We start from the raw sequence: 22,948 nt of genomic DNA on the forward strand, positions 1-22,948 counted from the left end.
TCGCAGTACGCCTGCGCGCGGGGGCCGGGCCGCGCGCCTGCGCGTGCCTCTCCACAACCCTGCTGCAGAGGCTGCCGGGAGATGTAGTCTTTCAACTGTCTTTGGGAGCTCTGGCGGTTAGCTGGGAACCAGTGGAGAGTCCGGAGTCCGGGAGAAGGTCCGATTGAGAAGGTTGGCAGTTAATGACAAGGGTTAAAGAGTCATGCTGGAGTGACAATGAAACGGTGGTTCTTAGGTTGAATTGCAAAGTTATGTCTTGTCTTCGAAGCTTTTCCCGGGCGGCGGGTCGATCTTCGCTCACCTCTGTCTATATCTAGCCACTGACACGTTTGTTACCTAGAACAAGTTTATTGAATAAATAATGGAATGAATGAAGGCTGAGGGATTTTGACAAGAGTTATAAGTCAGCGCCTCATGGCTAAGGCATTCACATGCAGCACGTTTGAGAAAACTTCTGGGTATATCCTTTTTGGTTCTCTCCCGTCCGCTTTGCCTGGTAACGCACTGAGCAGTATCAGAATTCATTGAGGAATTAAATGAAACATGAACGCTGGCTTTACCCTTAACAAACGCTCTCCAACGAAAATTTGGGGCAGATAATTGTTACTGTTAAATTTGACGGAATTCTCTTTGGGGGATTCTTTTTGAGCAGTGGCTTCTAAAGAAAGACTGAAGGCAGCCAAGCAGAGGTCACAGAATATAAAGTCTCACATATAACATGGTTTATCAAATCAACCTAAAACACATAGGGAGAAGCAGGGTGAAAGAAATGGGGTAACTGTAACATTAGAGCAGGAGAGAGGACCATACTATGCAGCGTTCATTTGTCCTGGATGTCTTTCTGCCACATCAGTATTTCCCACTAAAGGTGTGTTTTCTAGGATGTGTTGAGTTCGATCAACGGCCCTGGTGAAAGGGAGTGTGTTCTAAGGGAGAGACTTGGCCACGGGGTTGCAAAAGAGTCAGAAACGACTTAGCCACTAAACAATAACAAATGCCTCACCACAGCTGAGCTGAGGACATATCACTTTATTCCAATCAGTAGCTAATATTAATATTATTCAGAGCTGGACTTTAGGGTCTGTGAAAACTAGTTTCTTTCCAGTTCACCCTTTCTCCTAGTTAGAGTATCCCATGAGGGTCCTGACCAAAAGTCTGGAGTACTTACTAGGGCCTCTCTTCCTTTTCAGGGCTTCCCTGGTAGCTCAGTTGGTAAAGAATCCTGCAATTCAGGAGACCCCTGTTCGATTCCTGGGTCAGGAAGATCTGCTGGAGAAGGGATAGGCTACCCACTCCAGTATTCTTGGGCTTCCCTGGTGGCTCAGCTGGTAAAGAATCTGCCTGCAATGTGGGAGGCCTGAGTTCAATCCCTGGGTTGGAAAGATCCCCTGGAGAACAGAAAGTCTACCCACTCCAGTATTCTGGCCTGGAGAATTGCAGGGTCACAAAGAATCAAACGTGACTTTCACTTCACTCTTCCTTTTGATTCAGACTCTTCAATCCCATGAGACAGCTAAAATCTCTACACAGTTTTTTAGCCACTGCTTTCAGAATTAGCAATAACTTCAGGTGGAAAGATAATGGCAAACATCATGCTCACTTCTTTTTTTTTTTTTTTTTTTTGCAGCAGAGTCTGGCAAATCTTTATTTTTTTACCGTAGCTTTTATATTCTAAGTTAGTACATTTTTAAGGGGAAGATAGTTTAATATTACATCAGCTTGTCCTACACGAAACCAGGGTGTTTTCTACATACTTCTTTTTTTTTTTTTCAGTGGGTTTTGTCATACATTGATGTGAATCAGCCATAGAGTTACACGAATTCCCCATCCCGGTCTCCCATCCCACCTCCCTCTCCACCCGATTCCTCTGGATCTTCCCAGCCCAACAGGCCCGAGCACTTGACTCATGCCTCCCACCTGGGCTGGTGGTCTGTTTCACCACAGATAATATACATGCTGTTCTTTCGAAACATCCCACCCTCCCCTTCTCCCACAGAGTTCAAAAGTCTGTTCTGTACTTCTGCGTCTCTTCTTCTGCCCTGCATATAGGGCCATTGTTACCATCTTTCTAAATTCCGTATATATGTGTTAGTATACTGTAATGTTCTTTATCTTTCTGGCTCACCTCACTCTGTATAATGGGCTCCAGTTTCATCCATCTCATTAGAACTGATTCAAATGAATTCTTTTTAACGGCTGAGTAATATTCCATGGTGTATATGTACCACAGCTTCCTTATCCATTCATCTGCTGATGGGCATCTAGGTTGTTTCCATGTCCTGGCTATTATAAACAGTGCTGCGATGAACATTGGGGTGCACGTGTCTCTTTCAGATCTGGTTTCCTCAGTGTGTATGCCCAGAAGTGGTATTGCTGGGTCATATGGTAGTTCTATTTCCAGTTTTTTAAGAAATCTCCACACTGTTTTCCATAGTGGCTGTACTAGTTTGCATTCCCACCAACAGTGTAAGAGGGTTCCCTTTTCTCCACACCCTCTCCACATGCTCACTTCTGATGGGTTCCCTTTCCTTTCTTCCAGATCTTGGACCCACAAGTTCTCACTGCTGTGGTAAGCTCCTCAGTGCCTTAATGTTTATTATATTTTTCCCAGCTGTAATCAGTGGTGGGAAGACTTGTTCAAGACAATAGTAGTCCATTGCTGAAGCAGAATTCCTATAAATATGCTACTTTTACAAAAATGTTATTGTACCATACATAGTGTTTTATTAGCTAACGTCTCTCTGACTAGATCTTTTTGCATTTAAAATTTTTTTAAATTTACATTATAGAACAATGGTTTTGCTATTACAAACAATGCTGTTATGAATGTTCTTGTATGAATCTTCGTGGGTACAGGGAAACTGCTAGATCCTAAGACACTGCATCTTAAACTTTACTAGATGTGCTAGGCAGAATTCTAAGATGGCCCCCATGGTCTTTGCCCTTTGTTTTTGCCCTGCCCTTTGAGTGTGGGCAGGACCCATGACTTACTTCTGGCCAGTAGAATATGGTAAAAATGATTACATTTCATTATATGTCTCTATCTTAGCTGACTAGAGTTAGACGCACTGCTACTGGCCTTTGAAAAAGCAAGCTTTCATGTTGAAAACTGCCTGTGAAGAGGGCCTGGTGGCAGGGAAGTGTAGATGGTTTCTAGAACCTGGGTGCAACCAGCCAGAAGCCTCAACCCTACAACCACAAGGAAATGAATTCTGTCAATAATCTGAGAGAGCTTAGAAGTGGATTCTTTCCCAATCAAGCCTCCAGAGGAGAAGACAACCTAACACCTTGATTGCAACTTTGTGAGACCTTGAATAGAGGAACCAGTTCAACTGTGCCTAAAACCCTAGCTCACAGAAACTGTTAGATAATAAATGTGTTCTAAGACACTGGGTTTCTGGTAATTGTTCCACAGCAATGGAAAACTAATATACTAGATATTGTCAGATTACTTCACAAGTGGTTATGCCTACTTCTACTCCACAAGCAGTGTGGAGTAAAATTCTCTTTTCTGAACATGACTAATTAAGAAAATAATTTGTGGAAAAAAGTACAACTTTTCATAACAATATTTTTGTTTCCGTCTGGTTTGGCAACTTATTTTAACTTTTTTTAGAAACTCTTGCATATTCAACTTTTGTAAGCTATATTATAATGTATTCTTAAGATACATAAATGAAGGAATTTTGTAAAGGAGAATATAAATACAATAGAACTATTTAAAAAGATATTCTATCTCATTAAAAAAACAATGATATGTTTCTGTCCCATGATACAATGGGATATTTTTATTCTTTCTTGTTTCCTTTTTCATCAATATTTCTTGGAACTGCCCGAAAATTTAAGATATGTATTCTTTTACATAATGGTAAAACTGAATACAGCCAAACATAAAATTACTTTTGACTTGCAGCTCTGTTCCTCTGCCTGCATAGTAGTAATTCTTGCTATTGTTGGTACAAATGTGTGTTTGAGCAAAGAAGAGTTAGGATTTTAATTATTAGCGCAGCAGGTTTTTAAAATTGTAGGAATTTGTTTCCAATTCTCCCAAATGACCACCGATTTTGTATCTACAGACTTTCATTGGTAAATCAACTGTTTGTCAGTCAGGTCCTTTGCATCTGTAAATTCAGTTCAGTTCAGTTGCTCAGCCGTGCCCGACTCTGCGACCCCATGGACTGCAGCACACCAGGCTTTCCTGCTCATCACCAACTCCCAGAGCTTACTCAAACTCATGTCCATCGAGTCAGTGACGCCATCTAACCATCTCATCCTGTGTCATCCCCTTCTCCTCCTTCCTTCAATCTTTCCCAGCATCAGGGTCTTTTCCAATGAGTTGGTTCTTCGCATCAGGTGGCCAAATACTGGCGTTTCAGCTTCAGCATCAGTCGCTCCAATGAATATTCAGGACTGACTTCCTTTGGTATGGACTGGTTGGATCTCCTTGCAGTCCAAGGGACTCTCAAGAGTCTTCTCCAACACACCACAGTTCAAAAGCATCAATTCTTTGGTGCTCAGCTTTCTTTATGGTCCAACTCTCACATCCATACATGTAAATTAACCATCTCCATATCTAAAAAGGCCATTGTTTGTAAAACACTCTGAAGCACATGTATGTCATCAAAAGTTAGATCTCTCTTCCCCAGGGAAAATGGTTTTAAACCATAGAAGTAATTTGAACTTGTGAAGTTGGATTCCAAATGAATTTACAGTTTTAGTGAAGAAATTCAGAAAATTCTGTTTAATTTGGTTATGTTTTCTTTTTTAAAAAATATTTATTTTTGGCTGAGCTAGGTCTTCAGGATCTTCTCCAGTTGTGGCAGGGCACAGGCTTCTCTCTGGTTGTAGTGCGCGGGCTTCTCATCGCGGTGGCTTCTCTTGTTGCAGAGCATGGCCTCTGTGACACAGGGGCTTGAGTAGTTGCCTCACATGGGCTCTAGAGCACGGGCTCAGTAGTTGTGGCGCATGGGCTCAATTGCTGCACAGCACGTGGGATCTTCCCAAATCAGGGATTGAATCAGTGTCTTCTGCATTGGCAGGCGGATTCTTTACCACTGAGCTACCTGGAAGCCCTGCTTTTTCCTAAGGACCTTTTTTTTTTTAAGTCTGAAACAGTCTTATTTCCAACAAATTGGTTTTTTATTTTTTGAAGTTTTATCACAACATGCATATGATATTGAATAATCCAGGTTCAGTTGGTTCATCCTTTTCTAGACTCCTTTGGGCCTCTTCAAGGATTATTAGACAGTTTTAGAGAACCGGCATGTTAATTTGTTTCACTCTAATTCTCTCCTTATCATATAAATTTACATATTTGGGGGGTAGTCAATACATATACATTTGATATATGTATTCAAAACACACATATTCTCAAGGTTCCATATTGGCACAGGTCTGTTTTGGAGCTTTCTATTCTGTTCAGTTGGTCTCTTTGTCTATCCCTACACCAATAACACATCTTAATTACTGTAGTAATATAACAAGTCATAGTATATTACAGGTCAAGTCACCTCCACTTTGTTTTTCTTCATTAAAATTGTCTTGGATCTTCTTGTACCTTTTTGTTTAATATGTTTTATAATTACTCCATCAGCTCCTATGAAGAAAACCTCTTAAGATTTTGATTGAAATTATATTGAATTGATGAGATTAAATTTTTGGAGAATAGACATCTCTATTAAATTGAGGCTTCCTCTTAATGAGATATAGTATATCTCTCCATTATTTAGGTCATCTTTCATTGCTTTCAATGATGTTTTGTCATTTTTTCGTGAAATGTTTATATATCTTTTATAAATTTAATTCTAGTTGTATTATTTTTTCTGTTGCTATAATATTGATTAAAAAAAGACTTTACATTTACTGTTTCTCATGCATAGAAATGAAATTGATTTATATAAATTCCTATTTAGAATTTTGCAGGATGCTTTTATTAATTCTAGTAATTTGTCTCCAGATTTTCTTGGACTTTCTATAGACAATCATATTTCCAGTGATTTAATGACATTTTTGTTTCTCCAATTTTAGTCTTGTGGTTTGTTCTCTACTGTGCTTGACAGGAGCTCTAATACACTGCTATAGATAAATGGTGATAGGAAGCAGCACTGTCTCATCCTGATTTTGTAGGGAATCACTCTAATGTTTTACCATGAAATATGATGCTTGCTCTAGGTTTTTGGTAGATATCCTTTTATAAATTCTTTATCAGATGATTTTTCTCTACATATTGAAATGAACATACCCTTTAATATAGTTACATAGTGAGTTACATCAATAGATATTCTAAAGTTAATCTGTATTTGCATTTCTGAAATAAACCCAACTCGACCATAATTTATTTATACAGAACTGAATTACATTTCTTAATATTTTGATTAGAATTTGTGAATCTATTTATGTAAATGAGTATCTGTACTTTTCCTATCTCGTACTGTTGTCTATCTTTTGATATCATGGTTAAACTAACTCTGATTCTTTTTTGCCTCTTCTCCAACTTGCCTTTTTTTGGATTTTTTAACTACTTTTTCTTTTTTGTCTACTATTTAGAAGTTAGGTACATTACTTCCTTCAGTGGCTGCCCTTAAATTTTAATCTACATAATAAACAATAATACTAATCTCTTGAACAACACAAGGACTTTAAATCCCTTTTAACTACTTAACTGTATTCATTACTCCACCATTTTACTTTTTTACATGGTTCTTTTTTCTCAGTGTTTTATTTCAGTCTTATTTAATCTCCAAGTTATTAGTTGTTTATATACAATGTTTATTTACCATTTACATATTTATCATTTTTTGTTTATCCTGCCTTCTTGCAGCCTAGATTTTTGTGTTTTCCACCTCCTCCCTGAATCATATCCTTTAAATATTAACTTCCTTAATGAAAGTTTATCTACTGTTGGTAAATTCCGTTCTTGATGGTCTGAGAGTGTCTTTATTCAAAAATTAAGGCAAAATAAAAGTTTGGCTAATTATGGAATTCTAGGTTAACAGTTCATTTTTCTCAGCCCTTTGAAAATATTACACTAATGCCTTCAGGCTTCAGGATTAGTTTTCTACTACTGCCATAACAAATTAGCACAACTTTAGGGACTTAAAAGAGCACAACTATACTACTTCGTAGTTCTATAGGTCAGAAGTCATGTGTAGGACTCACTGGGCTAAAATCAAAGTGTTAGCAGGCTTCACTCCTTTCTGGAAGCTTTTGAGTCCATTTCCTTGTTCACTCCAGGTATTGGCAGAATTCAGTTCCATGCAGTTAAAGGATTAAGATCTCAGTTTCCTTGCTGGTTGTCAGTTAAAGGCCACCCTTGCCCCTAGAAGCTTCTCACTGGTCCTTGCACATAGTCCCCTACATCTCAGAACAAGCACAGGGCATCAGACTCTTCTCATGCTGCCATCTCTTAGGTGATTAGATTAGGCCCACCTGGATAATCCTGGTAACTCTTCCCATCTGAAGGGTAACTTGAATCACATCTGCAAAATGACTTTTGCCATGTAAGGTAATATATTCACAGATTCAGAAGGTTAAGGTGTGGACATGTTTGCAAGGGCAGAGGGAGGACATTATACTGCCTACAACAAGAAATATGTTGTCAGTCTAATTGTCATTCCTTTGTAGGTGACTTAAATGACTGTTCTCTCTGCCTGCTTTTAAGTTCACCTCTTTGGTGGCCTACAGTTTCAATGTTTCTTGGTATGAATTTTTTTTTTCTTATCCTTGTGAACACTGCCTGTGCTCCATCATGTTTTGAAATCTCTGTTAAACATAAGCTAGATATTTCAGATCAATCCTCTCACCCTTGGCTTTGTATCACAGCCTCATGCACAGACCTGTGAATACATCAGCCCTCATGTCCAAGCTCCATTCCTGAAAACAGTCACCCCATGACCATTCCTGATGTAGGCTGTGGAACAGTCCACCCTTGGAAGGAACTACCTGAGGAAGAGGCCCAATCAGGCCCTAGAAAGACTTGGAACTATATAGCCAGGAAATTAGAATATTCAGGTACCTAGTAGGTGACTTAGAAGTGAGGTGTGCAGGTCCCAAATGGACACATTCTCTTGACCCCATGCATTCCTCACCTTGTAGAGATAGGCATGGCCAGATGGAGGTCAGAGTGAAATCCTCTCAAACTGGAAGTCCATGGTGGGATGCCTCTTGCCCCAAATTCAAGGGCAGTACCATATGAGAAGATAGATATGCTTCTTTCAAGATGAAGAATGCTGGTTAAAGTAAGATGAGGAAGAAGAAGTATTCTAGATAAGAGGTTGAGGATAGGAGGGTCAGGAAAGTCTGGAAGTGTAGAGAAATATTGATCTCAGAATAGGAAAGAGACACCTGCTGAGATTAGCTGGCTACTACATGGCAGAAATCTGAAGTCAAGTATGAGCGCAGTCGGTAGATTCAAGCTTTTTAAGAACTCTGCACAAGATACTCTTCCAACTCTGCTCCCAGTGTGCTCTATCCTTAATTTACCTAACTTAAAAATTCTTCAGGTCTCAACTTGAGTTTCATTTTCTTTTAGAAGGACTTCCTCCCAACCCCAGATTCAAGTATCCCTCTCCTCAAATTTTTCCAAAGAACTTGTAATTCCTCTTTGTTATACCAAGTCACACTTGTTAAGCTGTCCATAGCTGCCTTTCTGATTATTTAGGTTAGAAGCTTTAGGAAGACATTTGTCTTGTCCAGCATCATATTCCCAGCACCCAGAAAGTGACTGAAACACATCTAGTGACCAAGATATATTGGATGAATTAATAATTTTGCCTCATGGTGCTTGAGTGGCATTGGTTGAAAAAGCTCAATCCAAAAAGGGGATCAGTAGAATATCAGCCTTCTGGTATCCTTCCACTCCAAATAATTTCATTTTACACATAATTTTCAGAGCCAGTTACTTTGACAAAGGTGTTTATTTTGATATCCAAAGCACTTTGTAAGATTTTCTGGAAAATCTGAAATCATCTTGCTGTCTTAATATGTTACACTATTATCATTTTACAAAATAAAAGGATTTAGATTATATACTGGAAAACATCTTCATTACATATAAAGCATATTTGCTGTTACCTACGGTAAAGGAGATGAAAAGACAACTTGAAGGAGAGGGCATAGTCCTGAAAGTGTTTTAGTTGGTATCTATCCACCCCAACCCCAAGAGACAGAGACAAAGATGAAGGCACTAAGATGCTGGTTTGTAGCTGATCCTTCAGCTACATAAAGACAGTCCATAAAGACAACCTATTTGACATATTCAAACCATTCTTTGAGTCACCGATGGTTATTATTTGATTAGTTCCTCCAAAGCAAGGTCATGTTTGTTGTTAAAATAATGTAGAGGTTAATCAACAGAGCTGCCACTTGAGGATATCCTGTAAGACTGCTGTGGAGAGTGCATCATTTGTCCTGAGTAACCCTGTACATGATCCTGGATGCAAGTCCACAAATACTGGGGCACAGCCTGTGTGTTACTAAAAATGACAAAGGTTTCAGGGCTGGAAACATTGTCAACCACACTGTCATGGCTATCTATGGCTCCAGGATGCAATGGTGGGGGAACAATATTTAACTGATTACCCTGGCAGAAGGAGCCTGTGAGTACTTCAGCTTCAAACACGCAGATCAGCTTATCTGTGGCAGATGTTTTCTTGATCCTGTGTGCTATGTTTTTGAGGTTCTTGGTGAAGTATATTCCAGCTCCATATTTTTGGTCTAATAAGAGAAAAAATATTTAAAGATTATTATGATCTGACAAACTGTATTGCCTACTTGGGTACTAATATGTATTCACTCCCTAGTCCTCCAAATACTCACCAGTTCCTGATCTCAAGTCCCTGTGTCTGAAGCAGACACCCAAAGTTGTTCAGTGGTGGCAAATTATCACTAATAGGGCTTCCCCGCTGGCTCAGTGGTAAAGAATCCTCCTGCCAATGCAGGAGACATGGGTTTGATCCCTGATCAGGGAAGATCCCTACATGCCACAGAGCAACTAAGCCTGTGTGTCACAACTATTGAGCCTGTGCTCTGGAGCTGGGAGCTGCAGATACTGAAGCCCACACACCCTAGAGCCCGTGCTCCTGAGAAGCCACCGCGATGAGAAGCCTGCGCACTGCAACTAGATAGTAGCCCCTGCTTGCTGCAACTAGAGAAAAGCCTGTGCAGCAACAAAGACCCAGGGCAGTTTTCCTGGTATCCCTGAAATCATGCCATGTAATCGTTCACCTGCCCTATTAGTTTTGGCCCTTGAAACACACCCACAGTGAGGAACAGAAATGTCTCTAGATCTGCAGCTTGAAGTCACTTTACTGTGTATGAGCAAGTGTCCTAGAGCTTGGGTATGATGCCAGGGCCTAAAACCCTGCCTGTCTGTTAGAAATGATGGGTGAATAGAATATAGAAAGAAAAGGAGTCAGGTTTACTGGGCCTCAGGCACAGTCAAAGTCTGACCCCATCACATCCCAACCCCACAGCTTGACTTCAGACCAAGCCCTGAGGCAGTTAATGAATGAACTGGTTCTGCAGCTGAAGCTCCAATACTTTGGCTATCGGTACGAAGAGCCAACTCATTGGAAAAGACTCTGATGCTGGGAAAGATTAAAGGCAAAAGGAGAAAGGGGCAGCAGAGGATGAGATGGTTAGATAGCATCACTGACTCAGTGGACATGAGTTTGAGCAAACCCTGGAGATAGTGGAGGACAGGGAAGCCTGGCATGCTGCAGTCCATAGGGTTGCAAAGTCGGACATGACTGAACGACTGAACAACAAGGGTTTATCTAGCAGAGGACACTTCTTTCAGGCACCTGCAGCTAAGCATTCTCACCAGACACATTGGCACAAGTCACATTATGAGGAGTATCTCCCCACTGAATCTCCCGTCTGATTTGCCTCAAAGTAGTGGCTGTTAAGCTAAAGGCTGGGGAGCAGAGCACAGAGGCCAGTAGGTAAAAGACTGGAATCTTGAGGCTTAAAGACTAGATGGAGACAGGATCTTTGGCTGGGTTAAAAAGACACAAACTTGGCCAGAAACAAACAGGCCTCATGCTGCTTAGTTTTTAAAGGAGCTGTATGGCTGAAAAAAAAATCCTACAAGTCCAGCTATCAGAAGCCTGGGAGCATTCTAGACCCCTGGGGTAAGCCATGGACCCCTGGTAAGCAGTGCACCTAGAAGTGACCAAAGGCAGCAATACAAAATGAAGATTTCCCCAGAGTGCAAACAAGGGTCTTACTTCACTCCCCGAATAGGGTTCTTACTATTCCAGTTCAGCAGCATGTGGTTAGTGGTACAAACCAGTGACTTGTGTGTTTTCCTTCTCCCCTTTCGAAATGGGGAGTTTTTATTGCAATTTTCCTGCTCGCTCTCACATCATTATACAATGAGTGTATTAGGACGATTGCTTTGCCTTTAAGCTTTAAGAGAAGACTGCCTGAACTTGAGACTAATGATGAGACAAGATGAGTGTCTAGGACTGTCTTCCTTGGGAAAATGGTGTCTGTCTTAGCTGTTTGGAGAAGAAATATATACAGATATTGGGTAGGCAATTAGCAGTACCTGTCACAGAACTGAAAAGAAGGCACTTGCTGGGTTTGAAAAATAGGAGGATCTTGATGTTTTTAGACTAGTTTAAGTTAAAATAGAAGGGGCAGTGGTGGAGTGCAGAAGAGCCAGTTACAATGGATTTAGAAGCAAATGGGAGTTGTGAATTTTTAAGAATTTGCCAATGAAAGGACCATTCTGATTATCACTTTCCTGGTTATACTCAAAAACTTCATGGTGAGGATTCATTTATCAGTTTGTATTCCCAGGTGAAAAATTGTTCATATTCAATTTTTACCCTTATTGCTTATGGTATTGCTTATGTTTTCTCTGGGACAGAGAAGATGATTCCCAGACCCTTTCTTTGCTTTCCAGAAATCAAGACTTGGAGTAGGCTCTACAACAAGGATCATGCTACATATTTGGAAGGTAAAGATCAAGAGTTACATCTTTAATGAACCAGGCAAAAAAAGCTGCATTGCCAGGTATCCTCTGTGATGGCTACAAAAACTTCTTACCTTCATCTGGAGAGATTTAAAATGGAAAATACAGAGGTAAAATATACAATATTTTTTTATAACTGAGACATAGAAGTTACTATACATAGAACTCCCATATCTGAGAAGGAACTTAAAATATTCATTTCACCTGCCAGATGATGCCTAATTCATTTGCTAGCAGATACAGGAAATGAAAAGGATGGAAGAGAAAAGACTAACTTTATTAAATTCAGGAAAATGCTCTTTTAATTAAGGAGGAAGATGGCTTGGTAGTGTTAGTAATAATTTTTTGTCAAGATAAGAAAAAATCTCCAGGGTACTCTCTGTAGAGGCCACAAACACAGAATGGGGAAAAACAGTGAATTGTAGTTCTTTTTTTTTCTTTTGAACTGTAGTTCTTACGGCAAACACTTTCATCAAAATAAAACCCACCAGCCACAAAATAAATAAAAGATAAATTTTAAATATTACCCTTTCCAAATGACTTTACCACTAAATCCCAGGTGTAAATGACATCCTCACTGAAGCAACAAATGCTATTAGTGGTGAGACGCCTGATGATGTCTACTCGCCAACTCCCACATACAGTAACCCAACTATGAGGGGCTGACACCTACCGCAGGGCACGGAGTACACTCGGTGAAAGCCGACACTGCATACCATTTTGCAGAACTGATGTGGGACTTGCTGAAACAACCTGTAGCTCACAGGTTTTCCAGGGGTTCTCCCTTCCATCATTTTCTTCCTTTCTTGGAAGGCAGCCATGAGAAGCACATTGTCTATCTTCTCTACCTACAGCCCAAGGAAATGAAAAACTGAAAAAGATGCTGGAGAAATGCTACTTAAATTGCCTGATACTCTACTTCAAAAAGAAAAGCACTTATGTGTTTATTACTTTGCATGTGATTTGCTTTTCATATAAAGTTGCAGAAGAGTCTCTCCTGACTCCAACTTTCTCCTATTTTGACTTCTATCTCTTCAAAATTCCCTATCCCTTCTTTTATAAAAATTAACTGAGCCATTGCTATGTGCCAGGAACTAGTAATGAAATAGACAAGTGCAGACACAGTCTTTGCTCTCCTAAAGCTTATAGTTTGTAAGTGAAGTTGCGCAGTCGGGTCCAACTCTTTGGGACCCCATGGACTGTAGCCCACTGGGCTCCTCTGTTCATGGGATTCTCCAGGCAAGAATACTGGAGTGGGTTGCCATTTCCTTCTCCAGGGGATCTTCCCGACCCAGGTATCGAACCTGGGTCTCCCTCATTGCAGGCAGACGCTTTAACCTCTGAGCCACTTATGGTTTAGTGAGAGATAAAAATAGGTAAACAATTACAATACAGTGTGATAAATGCTACTTTTACCATATATATTTTATGTGATATATATACACATATATATTTTATGTAATAAAATATTTTGTTTCAAGATAGGCAGATAGCTTTTCTCTGAGTCTTGACCTATGCTTCTATACATCCTAACATTACTTCTACCACTTGATTCCAACAATACCCCTCATCCCTACCCATCCCTGCCCTCCTTTCAGACGAACTCCTAGGATTGCAGGACAATGAGCAACTAGCTTAGTCATCAGTGGGTAAGTTTTTCTTCTGGCTGTGGAACCAAATGATAGCAAGATGAGTCAAATTCTCCCCTTAATTAAGTATACCTTTATAACTCGCAAACCACAGTCTTCAAACTGTTTTTTTTTATCCTGAATTTCTGGAGCTGAAAGCGTTAGCCATTTCAGAAATGTATTTTCCTTCATTTGACTCTGGTTCTCTGGTTGCTGATCAGTGTGCTGCCCTAAAAATAAGTAACATAAAACTTTGTCTCAGTGATCTATGAGAGGAAAAGGTTTGTAAAGAGGTTAAATGAGGGAATTTCCTGGTGGTTCAGTGGTTAGGACTCGGTGAATCCACTGCCAGGGCCTGGGTTCAATTTTTGGTTGAGGAACTAAGATCCCAAAAGTGGCACAGCCCAATCAAATAAATAAATAAGCAGAAATTAAATGAAATAAATTATAAAAATTTGGAGGAGAAGATTAGCAGTTTAATTTGTATGCCTCATGTGTTTATGGCATGCAATGACAGCTATAATCCCATGAGAAATCATAGGATAAAATGGGGGGTGGGTAATAAATTTGTCCTCAGATTGATTTAGATTATGAAGTTGAGGGGACAAGAGGAAAAAGAACATTAATATATATTTTCCCTATCAATGCTGTAATGATGATGTATAGTTGTTTTGCTAAGAGGAAATGTTTGTATTTCTAGCCAGGAGGCCAATCAACAAAAAGAGACAAACATAAGAAAATATTAAGGAGTGATGGAAAACAATAAGACATTTATGTAACACTTGAAAGTTTCCAAAACAGTTTCATATCTCTACCTTAACAACACCACCACTGAAATAATTAACACAGTTTTACAAACAGGAAAATAGAAACTCAGATTAGTTAAGTGACTTGCTCAATAACACAAAGCTAGTAAGTACAGATCTAAGGTTATAAACCTGGCTTTCCCCGTGCTTTCTGTAAGGGGCAAGGCAGAATATTTAGTACACATGTTACTCATATGCCACCCAGTCAAGGAGAACAAAATTTGGAAATTGAGTTTATGGTGTAATGTCTTTCCTACCTTCCTTCCTTTTCCCTCTTTTTCTCCCTTCTTTCCTTCCTTAATTTCTTTCCTTCATTCCAATTTTACATTTAAGGGACAACCTTTTATCTCCCAAAGGAGCTCCTTATTGGACTAAATATCTATACATGGGTGAACAAATGAAAACCCGCCAAAAGGCTTCTTTTCTTTCAGTTTACTTTCTGTTTGACTTAAGACTGAATATACTAAAATGACCTAATCCCCACCACATTATGTAATTGAGTAGGCTCAATTTAACCACAAAAAACAGGTGATAAATTCAGAGAAACTCATGGAGAGGGCCAAGTTGTAACTCTGGAAAGCATGAAAGCAGGAGGGACATAACTCTATAGCAGAGAACTCCCATGCCAGGACATTTCAAAGAAAGAGTCTGTAGGTTAAATGTGGAGAGTTGTACAGCAGAAACCAATACAACACTGTAAAGCAATTATTCTCTAATGAAAAATGAAAAAAATAAGATCATAGCAATCATCGTACAACTCTGTATATATACTAAAATCCATTGAATTGTATACTTTGAATGAACTTCATGGTATATAAATTATGTATTAACAAAATTATTTTAAAATTGAGGTAACTTCCAAAATGAAATAAACTAACTGGCAAATGACAAAAAAAATCTGGAGAGTAATGACTCACATTTATAAAATATAATATTGTTGCTGTTGTTTAGCCACTAGTTAGTGTCCGACTCTCTGCCACCCCATGGACTGCAGCACACCAGGCTTCCCAGTTCTTCACTATCTCCCCGAGTTTGCCCAAACTCATGTTCATTGAATCAGTGATGCCATCCAACCATCTCAGAGTTCAGCAAACATTTACTGAGTTCCTATTACATGCTAGGCACTGGGCTGGGCACTGGAAACTCAAAGATCCACAAACTCCTGCTATCAGGAACACTCACCAGGAAAGATTAAAAGAGCACCATAAAAGAGGAGGTGCCTAGCTTCTATTATTTAAAACATACTCTTCATGTGGATAGCTGATGTTCCCTGTAGTAAGAACTCATTTCGAAATTGTCCACTTTATTAATGAAGATCTTAACCTGATTAGAAGGGGCTGAGGGCTTATGAACCTCTGAAACACTGCTGTGGAATAATATGCTTAGTCACCAACTGCCCAAAAATGCCACCTTGCAGCACAGCAGGGGACTTACATGACTCAATTGCCAGTAGCTGGGAAAGTAGGCCGACTTTATGAATGAAGTTAATGTCACAAGCTTTATAGGAGATCAGTATTATTTTCAATCTTGTTCTCTTAAGAAGTATCAATGTCAGTTTAAAGGCCCACATTCACTACATTACAAAAGCTTGGTAGAAATCATAATATTGGGTCTCATTCTTGAATATTACTTTTGTCCATGTTTTTCGGCACTGGGTTTTCTGTGGAATATGGACTCAACATTTATTGTGAACTCCCACACACTTCGACTATATCTGCCTGAACTATTTTTACAAACACATGGTGAAAATAAGGTATTCTTTGAAATTTTACATCTGAATTTTTGTACTAAATTCATTCTCCACATTACAACCAAAGATCTTTCTAAAATACAAGTTTGACCTTGTCTTTGCTTAAAATCATTTAAGGTTCTCCATGTATTTCAATAAAAACTTTGAATATTTTCATGTGATTTATAAAGTCTTGCGTAACCTAGGCCTAGCGATGGTCTGATTTCTTGAAAGTTCTTTCTTTGTTTACTAACTCCTACCTAGTCTTCACTTCTCCATTTGCAACACCTCCCCTGAGAAGTTTCCCCCTTACGTCCCAAGTCTGGGTTAGGTGCATCACCTAGTTTCCATAGCACTTTCACCTTCCTGTTTCATAACTAACCTGCTTACATTAGTCAAATAAATGAAAAAATTAGCCTCAGTCTCCCAAGGCAGTATTTTTAATGGTATAATTTCCTAGTGAGCTCTAGGACTAAGTTAAAGGATCTCTCCAGACCCAAATTCTCAGTTATCCTGATAGATTTTGCCCCATTGAATGAGTGATGCTTGACTGGATCTCACAGTACCAATGAATAATTTACTCTGGTGAGAAGACTCAAAGTAAGTAATTTTAGGGCTCTTAACTCTGCCAGCAATAAATAACTCCAATAAAACTCAAAGAAATGAATTAAATAAGTGGAATGTGTTTGTATCTGAATGTTTCATCTGCAGAATTAGGGATGTACTTTTTTTCCTAGAGCCTGGGCTTGGGATACCCTGGGTTTTGCATGGAGTTGCCTCTTAGGCAATCCATGTCATCATCAGTAAATCCAATTGTGTGTGTATGTGTGTGTGTGTGTGTTTTCATTTACTAATAATTAACCTTGTTGGTAGAGTCAAAAAACGGTTATAAAAGTTTATGGCCTAACACAGACCCAGCATAGTTTGCTCTCTCCTCTTCCATTCTTTCTCTCACCCACTTACACATATGAATGCTCACACTCAAAAGCTTGAAGAGCTGATTTTTCTAATCTGATAGAAAGTTACTCACCTGACAAGCTCCAGAGGACTCGCTCCTTTGTTCTTGCCATTTTCTCTTGAGCTTCACATAGCATCTGTTCAATTTTCATAACTGCCTCAATGAGGTTAGCCTGAGCTCCTCTAATCTCTAAATGTGCCTTTCCCAGGCTGACAATCTCTAAGATAGAGACGCATAAGGTTTTCTGAAGCTGAAACAAATTATCATGTTCCTTTTTTCCGAGGTAGAGGATGTGCTTGTCCTCAATGATGTGGCAGTCCTTGGGGCTCAGTATCCTCTGGATCCACGCTTGGGCCTCATCTATCTTTTCCCAGTAGGATCCCATCAAACTGATGACAGGAAATCTGTTTTCTTTCTTCTCTCTGGTCTCCTGGGGGACTGAAAACACTATCATAAGAAACTACAGAAGGCAGGTGGGTTTTAAACCACCATAGCCAGTGTTTGCCCCAAGCATCCTTAGCAGTAGCAGCTTCAAATAAGTACCTGTCTCTGAGAACTGTGTTGGATACAAAGAAAATCTAAAAGCATAATTTATAGAAGTGGTGTCCAGGAAGCTTGTAGATGTGGGCAGCCTGACTACAGTGCTCAAAATCTTGCTTCCCAGTGAGTGATCTCAGGGTCTCATTAGTGGTCATTAGCATCTTTTCTGCTCATATAGTAACTGAGTGGTATCAGGAGCTATGAAAAAGTACCAGGACATACCTAGAAGTAGAAGGGGGAGAATGGCCTCCCTCTGGTAACAATAAAAGCCAAAGTTTTATACAACTGTAAGAAATGACAAGAGATTCTTAAACTGATGACATACTTTTTTAGACAAAGGATTAATCTCAAAAATATACAAGCAGCTCCTGCAGCTCAATTCCAGAAAAATAAATGACCCAATCAAAAAATGGGCCAAAGAGCTAAACAGATATTTCTCCAAAGAAGACATACAGATGGCTAACAAACACATGAAAAGATGCTCAACATCACTCATTATCAGAGAAATGCAAATCAAAACCTCAGTGAGGTACCATTACACACCAGTCAGGATGGCTGCTATCCAAAAGTCTACAAGCAATAAATGCTGGAGAGGGTGTGGAGAAAGGGGAACCCTTTTACACTGTTGGTGGGAATGCAAACTAGTACAGCTGCTATGGAGAACAGTGTGGAGATTCCTTAAAAAACTGGAAATAGAACTGCCATATGACCTAGCAATCCCACTCCTGGGCACACACACCGAGGAAACCAGATCTGAAAGAGACATACGTACCCCAATGTTCATCACAGCACTGTTTATAATAGCCAGGACATGGAAGCAACCTAGATGCCCATCAGCAGACGAATGGATAAGAAAGCTGTGGTACATATACACTACAGAATATTACTCAGCCATTAAAAAGAATTCATTTGAATCAGTTCTAATGAGATGGATGAAACTGGAGCCCATTAGACAGAGTGAAGTAAGCCAGAAAGATAAACACCAATACAATATACTAATGCATATATATGGAATTTAGAAAGATGGTAATGATAACCCTATATGCAAGACAGAAAAAGAGACACAGATGTATAGAACAGACTTTTGGACTCTATGGGAGAAGGCGAGGGTGGGATGTTTCGGGAGAACAGCATCGAAACATGTATACTATCAAGTGTGAAACAGATCACCAGTCCAGGTTGGATGCATGAGACAAGTGCTCGGGGCTGGTGCACTGGGATGACCCAGAGGGATGGGATGGGGAGGGAGGTGGGAGGGGGGGCTCAGGATGAGGAACACATGTAAATCCATGGCTGATTCATGTCAATGTAAGGCAAAAACCACTACAATATTGTAAAGTTAAATAGCCTCCAACTAATAAAAATAAATGGAAAAAAAATAAAATAAAAATAAATTGAAAGTAGAAAAAAAAAACCCTTGTTCTATTTGGGAGCTTATATTACTTTTTAGGAGAAAATTTTAAAAACACATGGTAATATTTCATTTATCCATCATTATCAGGAGAGAAGAGATGCTCTTCCAGGTAACTAAATTGTTCAAAACACTAACAGAGTCTCTTTTAGGACCAAAACATATTTCATTTTATTTGTTAAATATTTATAATGAAAACATGCTTCTCTGCCTTCCTAAATAGTCCAACTTTTCCTTAATTATCTGAGACCATCATCATCATTAATGTCAGTTATTAACCTGTGCTATAATTTCTTTACAGATATCCTCAAGAATTACTGAAGTAAATGGCAATGCCTGGCCCCATTTTTCAGATTCATGATATAGGAACATTTGTATGTTCCTCTTCCATATTATTGTCTCCTAAAACTCCTACTATCTAGCTTCCCTAGAGTCACCGTGGTTTGCCAAACATGAACAGCATTTGTTTGCTTCTGTGAGTTTTCTTCACTCTGGGTGCCCTAACCCCAACAACCCAACTCTGGCCATTGAAAAATCTTGCCAGGGTTGGGAAGGGAGGCTAAAAAGGGAGGGGATGGATATATATATATATACATATATATACATATATATATAATTATGACTGATTCACATTGACATATAGCAGAAACCACCACAACACTGTAAAGCAAGTATCCTCCAATAAAGTATAATAACAATAAAAAAGATTCTGTAAGAAAAAGAGAAAAATTTTGCCATCTTCAAAGAGCAACTTAGAACCGTCTTGTCCATGAATTCATTCTTGCACCCTTCCAGCTACAGGGCATCCCTCCCTCTTCTAAGTCACCTGAGGAGTTTGTCCATTCTCTCATTCATTATTTATCCCCTGGCCTTTGTTTAATGCTGCATAATTTATAGAACATTTTTACATATATAATCTCCAGTTATCCTCACCACACTGTCATTATCATCATTATACAGATAGATAAATGGGCTCATAAGAGGTGCAGTCACAGGCCAGAGCTCTTAAAGTTCCCTTTTCTTCATTTCCAACACTGCTGGACACTGAACATCCATAAGTTAACTCCTATATTAAAGGGAATAAGCAAATCGTCTTGATCCAAATGGAAAATGTCCTAAAAGTTTCTATTGCTGGTTGAATGTCTGGGGTTCTTAATATCTATAGAATGTTGTGGATTACAAGTTTATTTCAGGAGACTTCCCTGGCAGTCCAGTTATGAAGACTCTGTGCTTCCACTGCAGGGGGTACAGGTTTGATCCCTGGTCAGGGAAATAAGATTCCACATGTTGCCCAGCACAGCTCCCCGCCCCCCCAAAAAGTGTATATATATATCTACTTTTTTAAAAAAGACTATTTCAGAACTACATATCTAAATTGTCATGACACAATTCCATCTCAGTCTACTCAAACTCCTCTAAAGGAATGAAGTTATAAGACAAAGTTAATTCTTCTCCAACAACAACCAGCACTGATTTAATCCAGTGATTCACAAATCTGGTTCAGCAGCCAAACTGAGCAGGAAGCAGTGAAAAATATACATGCTTGTCCCAGACCCCGAGTTCCTGAATTAGAATCTGTAGAGTTGGGCCATACATATTTTTATTTGTTTTTTAAAGTTTCCATCATGATCCCACTGATTACTCATGGTGGCTAGCATTGGGTTAATCTACTTATTATTATCTGGTATTACTGAGATGTATTTTCTATGATTACTAACGAGTAACCCGATTTAGACATCACTCCATTCAAAACAGAAAGGCTAACTGGTTTAGTAAGCTCATGAAAAAAATATAGCCCAGCTTCTTGTGAATGAACTACCCACACTGTGGATTACCTACTGTGACTGTAACTCAGCCTCTCTCTGTTCATATCATGAAACTAGGATGAGCAAAAATAGAATCATGGCCAGGTATAGAGCACACAGGTATCCAGGCAGGAGCGCAATGAAACATAGGTGGCTTATGTATTCATCTTCTCCCTCCATTAGTTCAGATGATCAAGAATAGAATGAGCCTACAGTGGGAGACTATATTTCTAGACCCATGAGTTTCTTACTTACCACGGTAATTGTTGGGACCCTGCAGCTTGAACTTATTCTTTTCCATTTCAGCGCTGAAAGCCTGCAAGAAGCAAAACAGAGCGGAGAGTCCTAAGTGGGGCTTTAGCTACTGTCATCAAAACCTCCCTCTTTACTTGCACTCACCATGCCTGGCCTCACCCACTCTGTTATCCCCTATTCCCACTGTCACAAATTTAAAGCGACCTTTCAAAAGTCCTCGGGAACAGCCAATGCAGCGCTACAATCTATTAGAACATAGAGGGGAAACAAGTACAGGAAAAATGGAAAGGAAAAACTCTTAAAATCTGGCATAAAAAAGAATGTACATCCCAAAGCAAAATATAATCATTCATAGATAATAATGCCTTGCTACCATGGGGTTGCAGAGTCAGACATGACTGAGCACACACACTCAACACGACAATCACAAATTATATATTAGGCACTGAACTAAAGGTGTGGCTATATCACTGAGGAAGACAAATAGTGGCAGATGTTCTTGTAATCAATAAAACAAACTCATTTTTAAAACTTATATGCACATCACGCTGTAGACTGAATGATCAGTTCTTGTAAAGTGCTTAAAATTGTACCCAGGTTATTGTAAATACTCAATACGTTGAATTGTAAATATTCAATAAATATTTAAAATATCATAAATATTCAATATGTTAGCTATTGTTTTAATTATTATTATATGACAGTATGCACACAGACATTTATGTATATTGCCATGTAGATCCTTTGTCATAGTATCCATTTGAATAAACTCATCTCTCCTAGGGTTTGGAACCACCACACACAGGGTCTTCTTTGTTTAAAGTTGATGCAATTGGCAGTAATTCTTCATTGAAAAAGATGGTAGGTAATGAGGTACAGTCTAGAATTGTCATTTCATCTGAACTTTAATAATGAAGTTTCTTAACCTGTAGCAGTTTTTCTTCAAAAATTATATTTGCAATTGCTATTTCCAGAGCAAAAAAGCCCTCATATTTATTTAGTACCTGGAGTGGTCATAACAGGGAGGAGCTTCCCTGCCCTCCAAAATAAACAAGATAATATTATCTGCTGATAAATGAACTAATAATAGCTGTCAAACACAAAATGGATAAAAATCGGCTCTTTTCCAAACTCACTTAAAGTCAGTATGCATTCCTGGGTTAGAAATCAATGAGGCAAGCCTTTTGAATTGAAAATGAAAGAAAACTGTAACTTAATCAGGAGCAAAAATTTAGAAGGTGTGGATAACAAGCAGTTTGGAAATGCAGATCCAAATGGCAAGAACTTGGCAGTTTTCCCAGTTCTGTCCACAAAAGACCAACAACTCATGTGAAGAATGTGAGGAGTGTTCCTAGTAAGGAGTTTCTTATTCGGAGACGTAATATCTGGCACAAGGTAGATATGCAACACATATTTGTTAAATAACCAAATGAATGACTATCCATTGCCTTTTGTAGATACTCAGCACCACCCAGGAGCTTTATCATCATGAAATACTAATGAACACAGTATATAGGTCAGCTGGAGAGTTATTTGCTCATTATTATTCATGAATTGGAAATTCATCAGTATGTGAATATAAGTATCACTTTAATGTAAGTTCAGTATACACTGGTCTTCCTGAGTCAGGTCAACTCTAGATGTCTGACAAATCCATTCTCTGGATTGTAGGGACCTTGCCAAAGTAAGAAGTGTGCAAACTACCCTCTGTTCTTTCTGAACAGAAACTCCTTGTTGAAAGACTTATTTAGGAGGAAAAGATGTGCTTAGCAAAAGACTAGAGGAGTATACATATGTGTATGCACATGTCACACTTCCACATGGATATAACGTAGT

The 22,948-nt window shown here is 39.1% G+C and overlaps 1 protein-coding gene across 7 annotated transcripts in view; it reads right to left on the reverse strand.

Moving 5' to 3' along the window:
- Positions 1-8,896: 8,896 nt before the first annotated feature.
- The window catches only part of PARP9 (poly(ADP-ribose) polymerase family member 9), a 28,495-nt gene continuing 14,443 nt past the window's right edge, over positions 8,897-22,948 (reverse strand). For all 7 annotated transcript variants that reach the window (XM_065942289.1, XM_065942286.1, XM_065942291.1 and 4 more), the window contains 5 exons: positions 21,113-21,173; positions 17,174-17,539; positions 13,702-13,838; positions 12,654-12,828; positions 8,897-9,714 (listed from right to left, as the gene is read on the reverse strand). In XM_065942289.1, the coding sequence (XP_065798361.1) occupies positions 9,344-9,714; positions 12,654-12,828; positions 13,702-13,838; positions 17,174-17,539; positions 21,113-21,173 (1,110 nt within the window). In that variant the 3' untranslated portion in view covers positions 8,897-9,343. The remainder of the gene's footprint in view (positions 9,715-12,653; positions 12,829-13,701; positions 13,839-17,173; positions 17,540-21,112; positions 21,174-22,948) is intronic.

This window comes from Muntiacus reevesi, chromosome 8 (genome assembly GCF_963930625.1).
Source record: "Muntiacus reevesi chromosome 8, mMunRee1.1, whole genome shotgun sequence".
In the NCBI taxonomy this organism is placed as follows: Eukaryota; Metazoa; Chordata; class Mammalia; order Artiodactyla; family Cervidae; genus Muntiacus; species Muntiacus reevesi.